Raw genomic sequence first — 16,432 nt, 5'->3', positions numbered from 1 at the left:
TCAATAACATCCAGCGGAATAAGCGCTCCAGACACACGGGCATCTGTGTTTCGCAGCGACCGCCACACGTCATCACACTCGCTCCGCCCTTCACACGCGAACTTACCAATCCTACTACGACGAGGGCGTGACGTATGAATATTACTCAGGTAATGCTGACGTTGCTTAGTAACCATTCTGAAGCCGGGCTTTAATATTCATGAGCCCTCAAAAGTCAATTTCAATTTCAAAGTACTATACACTGGCATGACTGTTTTGCATACAATATTGAAGCAGTGACAGAAAAAAGATGGTGCTGCCAGTACTTGTAATAAAAGAAAAAAAACTATATAATAAAACTATATAAAAATATATAATGAAACTTAATAATACATAAAAAGAACCGAGTAAAGTTTTAACTTTCACAATTCTTCACCTAACAAACGCTTTCCTTTTAGCCATCAGCACAAACATCACATTATTAATATTCATAAGCCAAGCCTTCACTTTAGTAGGAATGGCTGTTACTTCATTTATTGTATTAATTAATTTAAATCAATTAGATAATTTTGTCAGCTTTTGCAAATACAGTAGCATACCAATGACCTCAAAGCTAACAAAGGTGGACAAACGCTGCATCCAAAATCGAATACTTCTCTACTATATAGTACGCAAAAAACAGTATGCGAACAGAGTATGTCCGAAGTAGGTATATGTCTAACGTCACATGACCAAACCGGAAAACTGGTCTTATTGCATCCGCTTGTCAGAATTTACGGCATATCTATGGACTTTTAAGGTAATCAGCGAATCTACCTAGTTCACACTGTTATAGGTGTTTTATTCTATTAAATATTTATACGTTAGTGTGAAGAAGAAAAATGAAAAAAGCTTTTAAATATCAATCTGCATATGTGGGGGACATCAGTTATGCTCATATTTGCTAGCTCCTTTTAAGTTATCTTGAATAAAACAGCTAATTTTTTCATGAAGCACAAACAAAAGACCTAAACCGGAAGTGATTTAATCTGTTTTACAGAAAATGGAAGTTAGATTGCGCATAACCCCTTTTGTAGACCTAATACTGAGACAAAAAAAAATAAATAAATACAATTATATTATATGGACTATACATTTTATGGGCTAATGATACAAGTATACATGTGGTAATATATATGTATTCTGAAGAAAACCAAATAAGTGGGCCCTTTAAAAGTGTACACTATCAAAAAAAATAAATAAATAAAAACTTTAAATTAATAATCATTATGTCACATTAATAATCACATTAAAATATATATTACAGACACACTTCTGAGTAGTAGAAGAAGGTTTTTAAATGTGTCTAAATTTTAAATCAATTAGATAATTTTGTCAGCTTTTGCAAATACAGTAGCATACCAAAGACCTCAAAGCTAACAAAGGTGGACAAACGCTGCATCCAAAATCGAATACTTATATAGTATGCAAAAAACAGTATGCAAACTGTGTAGTATGTCTGAATTCATAGGCCCTGTCCCAAATGGCACACTTCATGTACACTTTTGGTCTTGTGGACTTATAATGGCAGTTGAGTTTTACCGTTTTCGAATCCATTCAGGGTCCGGCAGTACTATGACCGATGGAAAATGAAAAGTTGCGATTTTCTATGCCGATTTGGCTAGGAACTATACTCTCATTCCGGCGCAATAATACACGATGTAAATACAGAAGAGTCAAGTTTTAAATAGGAAAAATATCGAAACTCTTTGGTCTTTTTTTTTAGCGAGATGCTAACAGTCTAATCAGATTCAATGAACTATGCTAAGCTATGCTAAAAGTGGTGCCGCCAGACCCGGAGATTGGCTGAATGGATTCGAAAATGGTAAAACCCAACTGTTTAACTCTAGGGGAGTTGGAAAATTAGCTTATTTTCAAAAAAAGTGGAGTGTGGAGTTGCTAAAAGGGACTACTTTCTTCCTTTGGCGGGGACTTTAGACGTCATCATTACAAACAGGACATTTGGAAAGCATTTCTCATGAAAAAGTGGATAAGTATTCATACACAGCACAGATCAAAATCAGCGACATTGTTTTTAAATAAAGTAGTTTTTTTAAATAAAGTTTGAGGAAGCTTGGTGGTGGTGACGCTGATCTGCGACCATGGTGTGCTGTAGTCCGTTTATAGCCTACTGTTAGCTTTTTATATCTAATGACTGTATTTAAGCTTGTATAAATGTTGTGTTAACTTATAAAGATTATCTTGATAGACAAAACGTGTGTCATAACCCTTTGTTAAACACAGAGCTTATTTTTTGCGATTTTCCAAAAGTCTATGGGAAAATTGCATAGGCTTTCAATCAAGGGAACCCGTGCGCCACTAACATCCAGGTTGGCCTACAAAAACACGTCATCCCTGAGGTACTTTATTGCGTCATTGCAGCAGTCGTTAGAAGCTTCTAAGACGCACATGACTGCACATGCGCATTTGGCTGGTCCAGCCTGTTAAAATGCAGTTTTTTTATTTGAGATTAGAAACAAAACCGATGAGAAAGTTTTTGTCAGATTTCATTGATGATGATTTTTCGCCAAAGCTTTTTTACCAAATTTATGATTAAATTTCATATTTGACATCATCAATGAAATCTGACAAAAACTGTCTCATCAGTTTTGTTTCTAATCTCAATGATGTTTCCCCATTCAAAGAAATATGAGCTGATGAAAATAGCTGCCCAAGTGGCATTTTCAAAGATGGCCGCCGAGTGAATTGACTTGCCTCAAAGGGACTTTGACTAAAAAACACAAAAAATTAAATAAATAAAAAAATCATCAATAAAAGAGAATGCTGTATTTCAGTGCAGCTCTTTTATACAGAACCAAAACTGACTTACAGCACACAAGCGTGAAGTGAATGTGATCACTTCACCTTCATCAATACAGCTGAGAGGAGAATGACATTCCCTTACAGTTGGGGAGAATAAAACTCAGGCACAGGATAATATCTCACGTAAAGGGTGATGAAAAATGTCTGAAGGCATGGACGTTCACAACACTACGCCCGTATGTTTCTCCGACACATGGATTCAATTACGACATGCCGGCCTCTCAGACGAAACGAGCTGCTCTCTTTATACACATTACCAAACTCCTCAAGAATGAAGTTAGCTGTTTATTTCTCTGTCTCGTGGCATTTTCTTCTTTAATAGTCACAGTTCAAAATACTGATACACGCATCGACATGAAGTAGACGTGATGAGAAGAAGAACGGGAGCTCCGTTTCACAGATTATTTTAATCTCCAACGATAGTCAGTCATAGATCAATATTTATTTTCCTGAAACAACTCTTACATCCCTGTATTCAATATGAAGTCTAGACTGACTTCAAAGTCCATCCAGATGTTACATTTTGAACAAAATCATTGCTGCCGGTTCCTTCTTCCAAAAAAACTAAGCTGTTTCAGGCTCTTCCAGTCTCAAGAGTGTGAAAAAATGTGTGTTGGTGGACAGAGTGGGAGTTATAATGAATGTGTGTGTGCGAGTACCTGGTAAACCCTACGCTATGGGGACCCACAAGGGTAGTAATACCAGTAATTTTTGACCTTATGGGGACATTTTTTGGTCCCCATGAGGAAAACAGCTTTTTGAAAATGACAAAATCCAGAAAGTTTTCTGTGATGGATAGGTTTAGGGGTTAGTGGAGAGAATATATAGTTTGTACAGTATAAAAATCATTATGTCTATGAAAGTCCCCATAAAACATGGAAACCCAATGTATGTGTGTGTGTGTGTGTGTGTGTGTGTGTGTGTGTGTGTGCTTTTGTTTATATTACATTGTGGGGACCAAATGTCCCCATGATGTAATATAAACCTGAGTTCACCTACATCGTGGGGACCAGCCAGCGGTCCCCACAATGTAAATGGGTTTATAAATCATATAGAATGAGTTTTTGTGAAAAAGTAAAAGTTTGCACAGTTTCCTGTGAGGGTTAGGTTTAGGGGTAGGGGCAGGGTAGGGGGATAGAATGTACAGTTTGTTCAGTGTAAAATGCATTGAAGTCTATGGAAAGTCCCCACAATTCACAAAAACAAACATGTGTGTGTGTGTGTGTGTGTGTGTGTGAGGACTTGAGGGAGCCTCAGGTTTTGGGGGAGTATTTCCTGTTCTGGGAGCAGATGTCTAACGCAGTCCAGGAAACACTCTGTTTTCCCAGTTTTCCTTGGGTGGGACACACTCGAGCGAGACTATTTCAACCAGAGTCAATCACAAGCTCTGTTTTGAATATATCAAAGCTGCAGACTGAAAATAGGTCATATGCATAATCTTTGCTGCACAAATATGGTCAAAAACACAAAACCTGAACAACTGTCTGTTCCTCCCATTTGAGAGGGTTTTGGTGGAGTGATGCGTGACTGATCGCAACACACTAATTGCATTAGCTGCGATCTGCACGAGTTGCTCAACGCATGTCAACGTCTCTCTTTTGGGTCGAGTTTCTCAGCGGAAGTCGCATGTGCAGGGCTGTCATTTTGGTCAAAACATTTAACTGTCATGTTTAAAGACACAATTTGTTCCACCATCATTACGGTTAGCGTTGGCATATAAGCATGCATTAAGCGTGTGACGTGCTGAATGTTTCCCAGCGTGCTCTGCACCAGAGGCGGTCGCCCTCAGGCGGAATATGTCTGGTAGAATATGGCTCCAGTCAGGGGAGATAACGGCACGCTGACCGACTTCATATGGCCTGATTGAGCAGTCAGACAAATACATTTTCATCTGCTCCAGTGTCTTCAGTCAGGTCACCCCTCACCCCAACACCTCATTTCCCAAAACACCCCATCCATGTTCAGTCTGTGCATTGCTCGTCCCTTAGGCTGGCTACACGCTTGAAGATTTTAAGCCAAATTTGCACCCTCTCCTCTGACCTCTGGCATCAACAAGGCATTTTCACCCACAGAACTGCCACTCACTGGATATTTTCTCTTTTCAGACCATTCTGTGTAAACTCTAGAGATGGTTGTGTGTGAAAATCCCAGTAGATCAGCAGTTTCTGAAATACTCAGACCAGCCAGTCTGTCACCAACAACCATGTCACGTTCAAAGTCACTTAAATCACTTTCTTCCCCATTCTGATGTTCAGTTTGAACTTCAGCAGATCATTTTGAGTTGCTGCCATGTGATTGGCTGATTAGATATGTGCGTTATCGAGCAGTTTGAACAGGTGTACCTAATAAAGAGGCCAGTGAGTGTATTTTTTTAAGTTCCCATTATAATGCATCAACTAACATTAACTAACAATAAGCAATGCATACAGTATTTTTAATCTTTATAATATTAGTTCATTGTTCATTAACTCATGTCAACTCAGGCCCATTAAAATTTGTAATAAAATATTTTTAAGCAGTAAATGTTGAAAATAACATTAAAGGATTATTTCACTTTCAAATAAAATTGTCCTGATAATTTACTCACCTCCATGTCATCCAAGATGTTCATGTCTTTCTTTCATCAGTCGAAAAGAAATGAAGGTTTTTGATGAAAACATTCCAGGATTACTCTCCTTTTAGTGAACTTCAATGGCCTCCAGACGGTTGAAGGTCAAAATGACAGCTTCAAATGGCTTTAAATGATACCAGACGAGGAATAAGGGTCTTATCTAGTGAAACAATCGGTCATTTTTGAAAAAAATACAACTGTATATGCTTTATAAACACAAATGATCGCCTTGCACGTGCTTCCGCCAAAACCGCACTTTATATTCTTCAAAAAGCTTACTCTGTATGTCCTACACCTTCCCTATTCTAGTTACGGGAAAAACAGAACAGGCGCTGCATTCGCTCCGTAAGTAGAATAGAGAAGGTGTAGGACATACAGCGTAAACGTTTTGAAGAATACGGAAGTGCGGTTTTGGCGGAAGCACGTGTAAGGTGTTTGTTTGTTTACATAAAGCATATACATTTACATTTTTTTTCAAAAATGACTGATCGTTTCTCTAGATAAGACCCTTATTCCTCATCTGGTATCATTTAAAGCCCTTTGAAGCTGCACTGAAACACTGCACTGTCATTTTCACCTTCAACTGTTTGGACGCCATTGAAGTCCACTATAAGGAGAAAAATCCTGGAATGTTTTCATTAAAAACCTTAATTTCTTTTGACTGAAGAAAGAAGGACATGAACATCTTGGATGACATGGGGGTGAGTAAATTATCAGGAAAATTTTATTTGGAAGTGAACTAATCCTTTAAAGATTAAGAAATGCTTTTAGAAGTAATGTTAATTGTTAGTTCATGTTAACTAATATAGTTAACTAATGCTAACAAAAGGAACCTTATTATGAAGTGTTACCAATATTTTAAAATGTAATTTATTCCAGTGATCAAAGCTGAATTTTCAGCATCATTTGATTCCAGTCTTCGGTGTCACATGATCCTTCAGAAATCATTCTAATATGATGATTGGCTGCTGAAGAAACATTTCTGATTATTATCAATGCTGAAAACAGCTTTTTTGTGGAAACCATGAATTTTTTTTTTTTTTTTTTTTCAGGATTCTTTGATGAATAAAAAGTTTAAAAGAACAGCATAAAAACTTTACTGTAAAAGTATACATTTCTTTAAAAAAAACGTACTGACCCCAAACTTTTGAATGTTAACAGAGACACCGTTAATTGTAAACAGTTCAAAATAAATCTTTCCAAGCACACAGAGCACACAAAAGTAACCCACTGCTCAGAGATCTCAGTCTGATTCTCTAGAGGAGACGCGGCAGGGGAAGAGCCTGCATCCTGTGGATTTATAGTTGGGAAAGGGGCACCAGGGGGTCAGAGAAATGGGACATCCTGCATAGATTATGCTGTTGGTCATACTGTCATATTCCCTATAGCTACTACAAACTAAACTTTATTAAGAGTCTGTGGACACATGATTGGAAAGGTCAGTGTTTGTGAGAGTAATTGTGTGGGAGTTTATGCAGTGTTTGAATTGTTCTTGTTCTTTTATTTGTCAGATATATTACTTGACATTGTTGGTGAGAAACCTCATATCTCCATATTTCTTCATTTTATTAGGCCTATTATTTATTTATTTTATTTCTTTTTATAAATTTATTACTATTATTGGTCACCCTTTATGTCTGTCTGTGGGTTTTGCAAATGTTTAACCAATGAAAAGGATTAAAAAGAGCTTTATACCTCGTAACTCCGTTGGCTCCTCAAACTGTCAGTCAAATCTCATAACTCCGGCCCGCCTCCATTGTGAGTGAAGTGACGCAGTTTGCACCGTCTCTGCTTGTTTGCAATGCAAATGTAAATAAAGAACTGGTTGTTTGAATAAGTACAGCATTTTCTTTTCTTAAGAAACACCATATAGGAAAAGTGTCTTAGTCTAGCATGTCGTCGAGTCATAGCCAATACTGTGTTAGCCAGTGCAAAGGTTTTTATAACATGAGATTTAGGATAAATGACAGGAAACAAAAAACTTAATGCAGCATATATTCTCTGGCTCTGTAGGTCTCTTACAACAGTTCCCACACAAGCGATTTATAGATTACCATGTCAGAATATAATAATCAATGACTTTAAGATATCCCACATTAGCTACATAAATTAAGCAACTAACCATCATAAACGTCCTGTTTTATTCCACATGTTGTCACTTCTTCTTGAGTCTCTCCATCATTGTTTAACTCAGGCTGAACAGGTTCTGACATTTTCAGTGAGTCTGCGTGAGGTAATCGGAGCTGCTAACGAGAGCTCTTGAAACTCCGCCCTCTTCTTGGGAGCAGCAGCTCATTTGCATTTAAAGGGACACACACAAAAATGTAACGTTTTTGCTCACCCTCAAAAAGTCACAAATTTAAAGGCCCACTGAAGTGTCTTCGAACGCACAAGCATTATTCAATGTGTTGACGTAATTTCAACTGAAAAAGTAAGACAGGGCAACATACCGAACAGCCCCGCCCCTTTTTTTAAAATAGCCAACAGCGTTTCGTTTATACCACAGCTAGGCCAGAGCCGTTAAACTCAGTAAAACCTTTTAAATTCTAACCGTTTTTCCCCCTAATCTCCTCTATATCACTTTAAAATACAGCATTCTGTGCAGAATTTAAATGGATACAATTCCTTTTGTGGTCTAAGCCGACTCGCGGATCTGATCCGCTCTGTGCTCTCGTGTCTCTGAATTTTTGAGACTATGCTCGTGCTGCGGCGGTTCATGTTATACTAAAGCGAAAACTGATTTCAATGGACAGCATATTTACACAGTTTGAATCGTTCCCTATTAGAGAACGATTATAGTATATAGTATATATAGTGCACTATGTGCCAATGACTGATTTCAACCACAGCTTCAGTGTCTGTTGATAGTGTATTAGGGACAGGACTTCAGATTCTAGAGAACATTTGATTGGACAGAAGATTTGATGAGAAGCTGAAGTGTGATGTGATTTCATGAAAATCCGTGATCCATTTTAGCGGAAGTGAGAGACTGTAAGTTTTGAATGCTTATATCTCCTAAATGTGAATTTTGTCATTGTTTTGGAACACACCAGCTTATTCATAACATTAAAGGATAAGTCCACTTTTAAATAAAAGTGTTCCATAAGTAGAATAGGGATTGTGTACGACATACAGACTAAACTTTTTGAAGAATATAAAAGTGTGGTTTTGGCGGAAGCACGTATAGCGATCATTTGTGTTTATAAAGCATATACAGTTGTATTTTTTTTTCAAAAATGATTGATCGTTTCTCTAGATAAGACCCTTATTACTCGTCTGGTATCGTTTAAAGCCCTTTGAAGCGGCAATGAAACTTTAATTTTGACCTACATCCATTTGAAGACCATTGAAGTCCACTATAAGGAGAATAATCCTGGAATGTTTTCATTAAAAACCTTAATTTCTTTTCGACTGAAGAAAGAAAGACATGAACATCTTGGATGAACATTTTTTTTTTAAGTGAACTACTCCTTTAAGGCTACATATTGATGATAAACATATTCATACTAAAAGCTAAAAAACTTAAATTTTGATTTCAGGGGGACTTAAACATGCTGTAAAAAATGATCTGTTGGGTATTTTGAGCTGAAACTTCACATACACACTGTGGGGACACCAGAGACTTATTTTACATCTTGTAAAAATGGCATTATATTAGCCCTTTAATAATATAATGACACATGCGAGTATATGATCATACATACAGCCACAATATCATAACACAGTGTATAATTATTTTTTAAAAACACAGTTTTTTGATTGTTTGTTTTCGATTTTCTGAAAAGTAGCAGTTTTGATCAAAAATGTCTTTTGCCTATATGCCATAATATGATCCGGCCCTGCACGCAAAGACAAAACACTATCAGGGTATCACACAAGACATTAATAATAATGCAATAAACAGTAACTAAATAACAGAACATGTAACACAAAACACTGTAGCATAGATTTCTGATTAAAAAAACCTGGAAAATAAAACTATGTAAAATATAATCAAACGTGGGACAAACAGGGACTTCTCAAAAATGTTCTTTTACTGCTTTCTACTGTAAAGTTATAGTTTTTACTTCCAAAAATCAAAAAAGCAGAGTGAGATATTTTAAAATTGTAGAGTGAGTTAAGGTTTAATACTATGGTTTGTTTTTACAGAAATGTTGTTTTAGCACCAACAGAAATGGTTATCCTGCTCATCCTAGCATCATATGCATTGCAAATGGAAGAATTCGCTAACTGCAAATCTTAGCAATCAAAACCAAAAATGAAAAAGTCATATTTGCCTCTGGTGCAATTAATGTGCCGTGCGTAAAACATCAAAGCTTCAAACAGGCGAATTACTAAGCATCACTCGCTCCATTTAGACATTTCCTGTAGGCGGTCTCATATTTTAACATAAAGGTCAATCATTACACATCCATACACAGCAATATGGATATGTGTATGTATGTAGCCCTTGTGTACCTGCATGCTACTAAGCTTGATCCGGTTAAAAATATCTGTTTATTTCATATGCAAAATATGCAAAAATCCAATGCATTTGATGATTTGTCCTCTCTGATTTAAACCGTTCATTTTAGTTAACCCCATTAAAATATTTAATTGAGCAAATTCTCATCTGTAAATCCTCTTTTTTTCCAAGTGTGCAGGGAAAATCCTCTATGTGTGGAGAGGGTTGACATGCAAAGAATTAGGTAGTTGCCTTGGCAACAGCATTTTACACTATAGCCTGCTATCAAACGAAGGCTGCTGAACTGTGGTCTGTGGACACCCTTACAATAACCTCTTATTTTCTGAGGAACTCAACAGAGACAAGAAAGACTAGATACACTTGATACATTGAAAACAACAGTCTAGCAAATACTAATAAAAGTTTCTCCACTGACGTCCGTTTTGAATTCTGATGGGTTTTTTTTTTTTTTTTTTACAAGCAACATAAATGGTATAGTATATAATTATACTATACCATTATAACTTTATTATATTACTTTCTGAAAGTGTACAATAGCTAGATTAAATTCTTTATCTCGTATAAGAGGACATGATTATAAACACCGCTCTTAATTTCTTTATGTGAAACTTTTTTTATGGTGAACCAAGACGTTTTACAGTCTGATGTCACTGGATGAACTCTTTATTCTAGTATTTATTCAGAAAAACATCTTTGTACTTGAACCCTGTACACTGAACAAAATACACTGATCTGAGAAAATCTCTACTGTAACATCAATAACTTTTATAAAGGTGCAGTCAAAAATTACTATGTAAAAAAGAAGATGTGTCCTTCCATCATCGTTCCAAAGGATGAATGAGATATTATTGCCCGATCCCTTCAATTTAAAATAAATTATCTGCTATTATGCTAACACTTCCAACAAGTTAGTGGAATATTTCCTCAAATTCTTTATTTCGTTCACTATTTTTTTTTTTTTTTTTTTATTATCCATAACCAGATGTTTTTAAACTCACCTTTTTAACTGAAACAGAATCAAATCTTTTATTAAACTAATAATAAAAAATGTCAGATTTCTGAAAAAATATGAGAAATGTTTTGGTTTATTCTACTTTCCTCTACTCATTTTTGTTTTCTATTCTATTTAATTATGAGTTTATTATTTTTTTAAATCATGTAATTAAGTTTTTATGTTTATTCAATAATTTGTTTTGTGTAAGCATGTGTTTTGTTTGTGTGTATGTTTTTCCACCTTGTTTGTTGCATGTTTTGTGGAGATGCTTATTAATGTTTATACCATTTGTTTCTTCAATAAGAAAAAGATAATCACTTTGAAACAGTAAATATTGAAATGGTTCAAAAAAGGATGAATGAATAGTGCCCTCATGTGTCTAAGAACTAAACTACAGTTTTTTCCTCATGATGACCTTCTCTGAAAGCCTTTTTTCTGGATGCAATAACATTTTTTCACGTATTTAATAAAGTAAAAAGAAACATCTCAGTCGCAAGGCAAGGCAAAACACCTCTTCATAATTTATTGTCAAAGTTTAAATCACTTACATTCACAATCCTCCCAAAATGCACTTGCCAAATAATGCACATATTTAATAATAACAAAAACACAAACAAATAAATCCATCTATATTTACAAATCCCTGTAGTTTGTGTAACAGTAGCTGCTGTGTTAGTGAGTAAATGATGGAGGTGTGCGATGCAGTCCGTCACACTGTGAGCTGTCATGCGACTAAACAAAACCAATAAATTAATCGAAAGTTCTCTTCATATGCAAAAATGTGCGGAGAAAACACATTGTAACACTGCTGTGCTCAAGTTTTTAATCATGCACTCTCTCCGTGTTAGAAGCACGGTGGAGCTCAGTAACACTTTGCCATTTTAGTCTCATGGTTAAATCACTGTCCGCACTAGTCCAGTGGCTGTGCGTGAGGTATTTACCTGTCTAAAATAGAGTAACATGAAACCGTGAGAGATGCATCATCATACATTATCCATCTCCTCCAATGAAGTCGATGTCCATATTGTATAAATAATTCCTGCTGGTATTCCAGTCAGCATGCTTTGGTCTGTATGTCTTCCAGTTATAGATAATTCATGAGCTGCACTGATGAAGTCTGTGGTAATGATAGAGTTGAGTGCCATTACTGGGCTTGCGTCCAGAAGCTGAAGTTTTGAAGAGGAAGCTACTCCGTGTCAGTGTATCTCAATGTGAACCTGAAAGAGGGACAAAGACGAGATTAGAACTGAAGACTGAGAACTGCTCAGAAATATGTAGGAAAAAGTTAGTTCCAGTTACAGGACATAAAAACAATGATATCTTACTTTTTAAAAATGATGACCAAATAATAGTTATAAAAACATCTGAATCACTAGTGATGCACACAGACAGACACATTAAAGGACGGATGGACGCAGACAGACAAATAGATAGATTTTACACTGTTAATTTAAGTTTAAGTTATGTTAGAATATATGAGATAGCGTTTAATATTTGATATTATATATTATAATATAAAAAAATATATAATATATTATTTTTTTCAATTATACAGATATTTTTTCTTTTGTATTCTATGTATGCTTCGGCAATATTGTATGATTTACAGTCATGCCAATAAAGCAATTTTGAATTTGAATTTGATAGATTAATGGATGGATGCAGATAGACAGATAGACAGATAGATAGATAGATAGATAGATAGATAGATAGATAGATAGATAGATAGATAGATAGATAGATAGATAGATAGATAGATACATTAACACATGGATGGACGTAGACAGACAGACAGACAGACAGACGGACACATTAACAGATGGATGGACACAGACAGACAGACAGACAGACAGACAGACAGATATAGATAGATAGATAGATAGATAGATAGATAGATTAACAGATGGATGGACACAGACAGACAGACAGATAAACAGATGGATGGACGTAAACAGACAGACAGACAGACAGACAGACAGACAGACAGACAGACAGATAGATAGATAGATAGATAGATAGATAGATAGATAGATAGATAGATAGATAGATAGATAGATAGATAGATAGACGTAGACAGATAGATAGATTAACAGATGGATGGACGTAGACAGACAGACAGACAGACGGACAGATATAGATAGACAGATAGATAGATAGATAGATAGATAGATAGATAGATAGATAGATAGATAGATAGATAGATAGATAGATAGATAGATAGATAGATAGATAGATAGATAGATAGATACATTAACACATGGATGGACGTAGACAGACAGACAGACAGACAGACGGACACATTAACAGATGGATGGACACAGACAGACAGACAGACAGACAGACAGACAGATATAGATAGATAGATAGATAGATAATTAACAGATGGATGGACACAGACAGACAGACAGATAAACAGATGGATGGACGTAAACAGACAGACAGACAGACAGACAGACAGATAGATAGATAGATAGATAGATAGACGTAGACAGATAGATAGATTAACAGATGGATGGACGTAGACAGACAGACAGACAGACGGACAGATATAGATAGACAGATAGATAGATAGATAGATAGATAAACAGATGGATGGACACAGACAGACAGACAGATAAACAGATGGATGGACGTAGACAGACAGACAGACAGACAGACAGACAGACAGACAGACAGACAGATAGATAGATAGATAGATAGATAGATAGACGTAGACAGATAGATAGATTAACAGATGGATGGACGTAGACAGACAGACAGACGGACACATTAACAGATGGATGGACACAGACAGACAGATAGATAGATAGATAGATAGATAGATAGATAGATAGATAGATAGATAGATAGATAGATAGATAGATAGATAGATAGATAGATAGATAGATAGATAGATAGATAGATAGATAGATAAACAGATGGATGGACGTAGACAGACAGACAGACAGACAGACGGACACATTAACAGATGGATGGACACAGACAGACAGACAGACAGACAGACAGATATAGATAGATAGATAGATAGATAGATAGATAGATAGATAGATAGATAGATAGATAGATAGATAGATAGATAGATAGATAGATAGATAAACAGATGGATGGACGTAGACAGACAGACAGACAGACGGACACATTAACAGATGGATGGACACAGACAGACAGACAGACAGACAGACAGACAGACAGACAGACAGACAGACAGACAGACAGATAGATAGATAGATAGATAGATAGATAGATAGATAGATGGATAAACAGATGGATGGACGTAGACAGACAGACAGACAGACAGACGGACACATTAACAGATGGATGGACACAGACAGACAGACAGACAGACATAGATAGATAGATAGATAGATAGATAGATAGATAGATAGATAGATAGATAGATAGATAGATAGATAGATAGATAGATAGATAGATAGATAAACAGATGGATGGACGTAGACAGACAGACAGACAGACAGACGGACACATTAACAGATGGATGGACACAGACAGACAGACAGACAGACAGATATAGATAGATAGATAGATAGATAGATAGATAGATAGATAGATAGATAGATAGATAGATAGATAGATAGATAGATAAACAGATGGATGGACGTAGACAGACAGACAGACAGACGGACACATTAACAGATGGATGGACACAGACAGACAGACAGACAGACAGACAGACAGATAGATAGATAGATAGATAGATAGATAGATAGATAGATAGATGGATAAACAGATGGATGGACGTAGACAGACAGACAGACAGACAGACGGACACATTAACAGATGGATGGACACAGACAGACAGACAGACAGACAGACAGACATAGATAGATAGATAGATAGATAGATAGATAGATAGATAGATAGATAGATAGATAGATAGATAGATAGATAAACAGATGGATGGACGTAGACAGACAGACAGACAGACAGACGGACACATTAACAGATTGATGGACACAGACAGACAGACAGACAGACAGACAGACAGACAGACAGACAGACAGATAGATAGATAGATAGATAGATAGATAGATAGATAGATAGATAGATAGATAGATAGATAGATAGATGGACGTAGACAGACAGACAGACAGACAGACGGACACATTAACAGATTGATGGACACAGACAGACAGACAGACAGACAGACAGACAGATAGATAGATAGATAGATAAACAGATGGATGGACGTAGACAGACAGACAGACAGACAGACGGACACATTAACAGACTGATGGACACAGACAGACAGACAGACAGACAGACAGACAGACAGACAGACAGACAGACAGACAGATAGATAGATAGATAGATAGATAGATAGATAGATAGACAGATGTAGACAGACAGACAGACAGACAGACAGACACATTAACAGATTGATGGACACAGACAGACAGACAGACAGACAGACAGATAGATAGATAGATAGATAGATAAACAGATGGATGGACGTAGACAGACAGACAGACAGACAGACGGACACATTAACAGACTGATGGACACAGACAGACAGACAGACAGACAGACAGACAGACAGACAGATAGATAGATAGATAGATAGATAGATAGATAGATAGATAGACAGATGTAGACAGACAGACAGACAGACAGACAGACACATTAACAGATTGATGGACACAGACAGACAAGACAGACAGACTCGCACCTGTAGTCGCACGTTGAACATCATGGAGGCGATGACATAGAGGTAGGGGAATCTGACTCTGAGTCTCCAGGCGAGATCAAAGAAGATGAGCAGAGTCCTGCTGAGCCCTTTAGAGAACACGCCGTACGAGCCCGACACACGCAGCACTAAATGCGACAGTCCCGCCATAAGAGGACGCTTCACTGACTCTCACAGATGACACATGATGAGCGGATCCGACATGCTAACAGTCATCTCACATCAGATGAAATCATCCTACAGCCTGTTATCATTCGACTCTGACTAGGAAAGATGGACTCGCGACCGGATGTTGCCAACTTTTACTTCCTGTAAATGTCAGTTTAAACGTAGTTTTATTCCCTGACTAACATTAATGTTAAATTTAATAAATTAAGTCACCTAGTTCAAAATAATAAATAAATTAAGATATATAAAATACATACACCATCCGTTTTGTTTTCTTTGACAAATACAAAATTATGTCTTTATTTTGAACACAATGTGTATTGTTTCTGTTCTTTTAAATTAATTTATAAGTATTACCCTTGCAATTCCTATCTTGTAAACAGATTTAATTGTGATGTTGATATATTTTGTACACGTTGTGGTGGTTTACATATGCTTTCATTGAGCTGTCCTCACTCAGCTTGTTTTTGGTCAGATTTCTGTTCAGGATCACATAATTTCCAGCTTTCAGCTGTGTTTTGATTTTTGTCCCACTTATGACATGTCCTATCATGAGGAATATTTTTCAAATAATCTGCTACTTCAATTATTAGCTAAATTTAGAATAAATACATGTAAATATGGGAGGAAATAATCAAAGAAAGAAAG

At 36.4% G+C, this 16,432-nt stretch overlaps 1 protein-coding gene across 1 annotated transcript; it reads right to left on the bottom strand.

Annotated features, from left to right (window-relative positions):
* Nucleotides 1–11,413: 11,413 nt before the first annotated feature.
* LOC137017997 (small integral membrane protein 10-like protein 3) lies at nucleotides 11,414–15,906 on the bottom strand. The gene is made up of 2 exons (XM_067382822.1): nucleotides 15,599–15,906; nucleotides 11,414–12,128 (listed from the first exon to the last, which is right to left on the bottom strand). Exons 1-2 carry the CDS (start codon nucleotides 15,764–15,766, stop codon nucleotides 12,108–12,110), a joined length of 189 nt encoding a protein of 62 aa, XP_067238923.1. The 5' UTR covers nucleotides 15,767–15,906; the 3' UTR covers nucleotides 11,414–12,107.
* Between the last annotated feature and the right edge of the window lie 526 nt (nucleotides 15,907–16,432).

This window comes from Chanodichthys erythropterus, chromosome 3 (genome assembly GCF_024489055.1).
Source record: "Chanodichthys erythropterus isolate Z2021 chromosome 3, ASM2448905v1, whole genome shotgun sequence".
In the NCBI taxonomy this organism is placed as follows: Eukaryota; Metazoa; Chordata; class Actinopteri; order Cypriniformes; family Xenocyprididae; genus Chanodichthys; species Chanodichthys erythropterus.
The sequence above is the reverse complement of the archived record's forward strand: the minus strand, read 5'-3'. Positions and strand labels throughout refer to the sequence as shown.

Bases quoted from the DNA above. Each gene is read 5' to 3' on its own strand.
- LOC137017997 (XM_067382822.1), bottom strand. From the start codon at position 15,766: ATGGCGGGACTGTCGCATTTAGTGCTGCGTGTGTCGGGCTCGTACGGC. The intron at 12,129-15,598 runs GTGCGAGTCTGT...TCCCTCTTTCAG, and splicing joins TGTTCAACGTGCGACTACAG to GTTCACATTGAGATACACTG.